Here is a 4,205-nt window from a genome sequence, read left to right as displayed (position 1 = left end):
AGGCTGGTTGGAGAATGGTAAATTGACAATGACTAATAACGGTTATCTAACACGTAAACACTGTTTTATAAATCACAGAAAGTGAACCTCTAAACGTTACTGCGCTGACAGAGAGTATATTTTTTCCTAAATGTGGCTAAAGCTGCTGGTTTAGTCACCGATCGGAGGCTGTTTATTTTATACACAGAGAATGGTGAATTTACAATGATTAATAACAGCTATCTAACACTTAAATGCTGTTATTATTAAACTTAATGCGGGAATTTTTCAGCTTGGTTCCCAAGGCAAAATCACACCGGAAGTAAAGACACCCAGGTTTGAGTTATGGCGGCCATTGTCTGACGTCACTGTGAAAAGGGTCTATTCTCAGCGACGCAGTTAATCGACCTGATTGGCTGATGTGAGATCAGACTCTGTAAGTTATTGGTTGTTTAATCTGTCACTAAAAGCAATAACTAAAGAGATATTTCACAGGTTTTAAAGATTTTTAGCACTTTTTTATCAATATTTATGAACATATTTACAAACATATTCTTTTTTTAACCTTATTACTTTTTAATCTCGTTGTAGATTAAGATATTAAATCAACATCTATACATTTTTTTTTACTTGTGTTTTCAACACTGGGTTATATCCCAGTGTTTTTAACACTGGAACCTGAGCTCAGATTTCCTCTGAGCTCAGGAAATCCTCAGTATCGAGCAAAGGTGTTCATCAGTAAGACGACTCCTGTGAGATGTTTTGGTCATCTTCATCATGGAGAAAAGTTGCTCACACAGGTAAGTGTTCAAATCTACATTTTTGGGCATCAAAGTCAGCAAATCGCCGGCTAAACTCAGTGCAGAGTACACAGAGTTTTTCAGCAAACTTTGCAGGGGAACACGGCGTTAGAGAGCTGCGTTTTTATGGTTTGGCAGCAGGGAAAATGGAAAAGGTTTCCGTGTTGCCTGTGATTTTCCCAAAGGTACAGTTTAGTTTTCAAAGCTCTCACTGCAGCGTACGTGTCTCTGTGATGATGCGTCTCCGCCCCTGAAGCTGCAGGTTCAAGGCATCAAATCGCAAAAAATGGAAGTATGTATTTTTTTAAAAGATGTGAAATGTAATAAAAGATTATATATGCTTTTTAGTTTTGTATGTATGTATATATACATACAAAACTAAAAACAATATAATCTTTTATATATAAGATTATATATAAAAGCGAATGTCTCAGACAATGGCGAATCGAAGTTGAGGTGCTGGAGTTACCATCAAGGGAGGACAAGCCCCTACATGGGATGTAGAATAGACAAATAACTGAAGTGGCTGATATCAGGAAATCCTACCAATGGCTGGAAAAAGCTGGACTCAACGACAGCACAGAGGCCCTCATCCTGGCCGCACAGGAACAGGGCCTAATCCTTTTTCTGGGTTTTCCTAAGTTTGGGTCAGTTATGAAAGACGAAAAGGGTCTTGAGATGTCTAAATGAATCCCTAAAAATGACATCTCTGAAGCTTGTTTGTACTTTAAATGATAGAAGAGATGAAAACAGTCGTTACCAATTGGGGGAAAAGTATATTCTCATTGCCGATTCTTTTTATCCCTGTTTTATTGACTTGGCTGCATTCCAGGGCTCATAATCAGGGTCATTATTTTTTGGAATACAACCTTTGGGGAAATTAGAGCGTTACCATCCAACTCGGCATCACCTAGACAAGCAGGCTTCAATTTTCCAAATGAAATAAAGCACCAACAGGTTGTCAAAAAACATATTTAGTGGGCAAAAGACAAATAAAATAGAATACTTTAATCCGATTTTGGTCATAATTCAGGGAAATGAAGATGTAGCCGCAGCCATAAAAGCAGGTGATAAACTGAACCATCAGAAATCAAATGTTCAGCAGGTTGAACCAGAACAGAGACGCTGTGCAAGAAATGAAATATCAGAAATCTACAGATTCCGCAAAGCTGCATATGGGAGTTGCGCCGTAAGAAAAGAGGTGATCACCGATGTGCGCTATACATGACGCAACATGTCAAGAGAAACAAAAGGAACTGGTGCATCTCTACACGCTGACTGAGGGATTATCAGTCAGCATGACGTTTACAGATCTACAATAAACGAGAATAGAATATAATCTGATTGTTTCAATATTCCACTGTTCAGTAAGACTAAAGTGAAATCTCTGAAGGACTTGTAGTCAGAGACAGTAGTAGCATGAATAAAACTACATAAACACGAGAAACCAGAGTTTTAAATACTTTATATTTTCTATGTTTGGCTCTTAGAGGGAATCTGCAGTGAGCTGAAACTGTTCAGCTGTTAAAGTCAGCAGAGATGCTGACTTTAAAATATTCAGCAGAAACTGTGAAACAGAAAGCAGATTTGTTTGTAAGTTTTGGTAATTTCCACAGCAACATTCTGACTCGGAGCTGATTTTTATCTTTCAGTTGCAGACATGAGGAAGAGACGAAGCTGCTGATGGGTGAGGTTCAAAGAACCGTGAAGGAATGAAGATGATCCGGAGAGTTTGGCTTTATCTGAGGATTATCGGGAGCTAACAGATAGAAACAGCAGAACGTCTCATTCTTACCAAAACCTGGTTCACACATAGTTGTGGGTAGAATAGATTCAGTCTTCATATATGATTGTTTCAGTGATATTCATAAACAAACAGCTGAAAGTTCAGCTTTAAGCTGAGTGTTTTTGTTTCTGCTGACTGAATGAATACGTTGAAGAATGTGTTCATTCTTCTAATGCATAGAAGAATGTATTAAAAACAAACAACAAGATCACATGACCTGCCTGGAACAGAACAGGCGTGTCTTCACTTTGACCTTTCAATGACTTTAACCGGTTTAATAAAAATGAAACTAAACATTTTCTCAGAGCTCATCAGTAGTTTCTGTAGAGGAGAAGTGTGACATGGTTGCTGTCTGAGAGGAAGATGAAGACGTTGGTGACGTTTGGGATTCTCCTGTACGGTAAGACCAGCTTCCTCTGATCAGCAGGTTGGCCTCTCTGGGCCTCAGTGAGGATCGTTTCTGAGTTGCAGGCTAGCAGAACGCCATGACCCATTCACCAACAGGTCCCAGTGAACCTCAATGATGACCAGAACTGGTCCAGGGTCAGGCAATGGGTCACTAACATCTCTGCATACCCCCCACATCCTGGACACTAACTGTTCAGAAGTGTTGGCTTCCATCTCGATGTCCTAATTTTCCATTTTGAACTGAAATTTCACAGATGAAGCAGAATTTAAAATTAAAGATGTTTGTAACAAAGGAGAAACTAATAACTGGTTGTTTCTTAGCAGCAGCTGCATTCCAGTGATTCTGGAATTATTTCAATGTATGACGGTGTGATTTAAATGTGTGTGTGCCGTTAGTGTCCTTAAGGATCCAGGCTGCAGTGATAGAGGTGTTTGAGGAGGCGCAGTCTGTCCTGCTGCCCTGCCTTTATGGGGGAATAATGCCTGAAGATCCCTTCGTTATCTGGACTCGTAACGATCACAACTCCAAAGTTTTCCTCTTCCGACAAGAAGGCAGTGATCCAGAAGGACAGAACCAGATCTACAGAGGAAGAACATCGATGAGTCCTGATGCTCTGGAAACTGGAAACTACAGCCTCACCTTCAGAAAGCCTCAACTGACTGACAGTGGAAACTACGTCTGCAGCATCGCTGATGGAGTAAAGACGCTAAAGCTGACAGAGGTTCAGCTCAATGTCAAAGGTCAGTTATTTTGTACATGTTAATATCCAAAACGTTTAAAAGATGATGCACAGAGTGGTGAACCAAGAAGAAGACCATCAGATGCTATATGTGACAGATGACCTTTAAATACAGAGCAAAGAAAACTCAACATGAACACATCGCTAGCTTCAATGTTAGCATGATGTCTTAATGTCAAGAAATGATGTCCTTTATTTATAAAGTCAGTAAATTTACCAGGACAGGAGCTGTAACGTGACTTGTGAAGGGTTATTATTTGTTCACCCAGTCCTGGGATCCTCAAATTTAACCAATACTCAGCTTTTCTACTAGTTTCTTTTTGAACTCTTATTTCTCTTTGGCAGTTTTAGCTGCAGTGGATTAAGTAACAGTAGCAGACTCTGTGTGGATGTAGTAAATCATCAGAATAAAAGGTTCTGGTCCAGATTGTTAATAATTTCTGCTGCTGCTTCTCTCTGGATCAGTGAAATGATTCAATGTCTCTCCAGATG

The 4,205-nt window shown here is 39.5% G+C and overlaps 1 protein-coding gene across 1 annotated transcript; it reads left to right on the top strand.

Annotated features, from left to right (window-relative positions):
• Window positions 1–2,438: 2,438 nt before the first annotated feature.
• LOC106935626 (V-set domain-containing T-cell activation inhibitor 1-like) lies at window positions 2,439–4,078 on the top strand. Its single transcript, XM_015016179.1, has 3 exons — window positions 2,439–2,965; window positions 3,370–3,714; window positions 4,059–4,078. The coding sequence occupies exons 1-3, from the start codon at window positions 2,929–2,931 to the stop codon at window positions 4,076–4,078; spliced, it is 402 nt and encodes a 133-aa protein (XP_014871665.1). The 5' UTR covers window positions 2,439–2,928.
• The last annotated feature ends 127 nt before the right edge of the window (window positions 4,079–4,205 follow it).

The sequence above is a fragment of the Poecilia latipinna genome, unplaced genomic scaffold, assembly GCF_001443285.1.
Source record: "Poecilia latipinna isolate Pla-1442-1.1 unplaced genomic scaffold, P_latipinna-1.0 Scaffold1990, whole genome shotgun sequence".
Taxonomy (NCBI): Eukaryota; Metazoa; Chordata; class Actinopteri; order Cyprinodontiformes; family Poeciliidae; genus Poecilia; species Poecilia latipinna.
The sequence above is the reverse complement of the archived record's forward strand: the minus strand, read 5'-3'. Positions and strand labels throughout refer to the sequence as shown.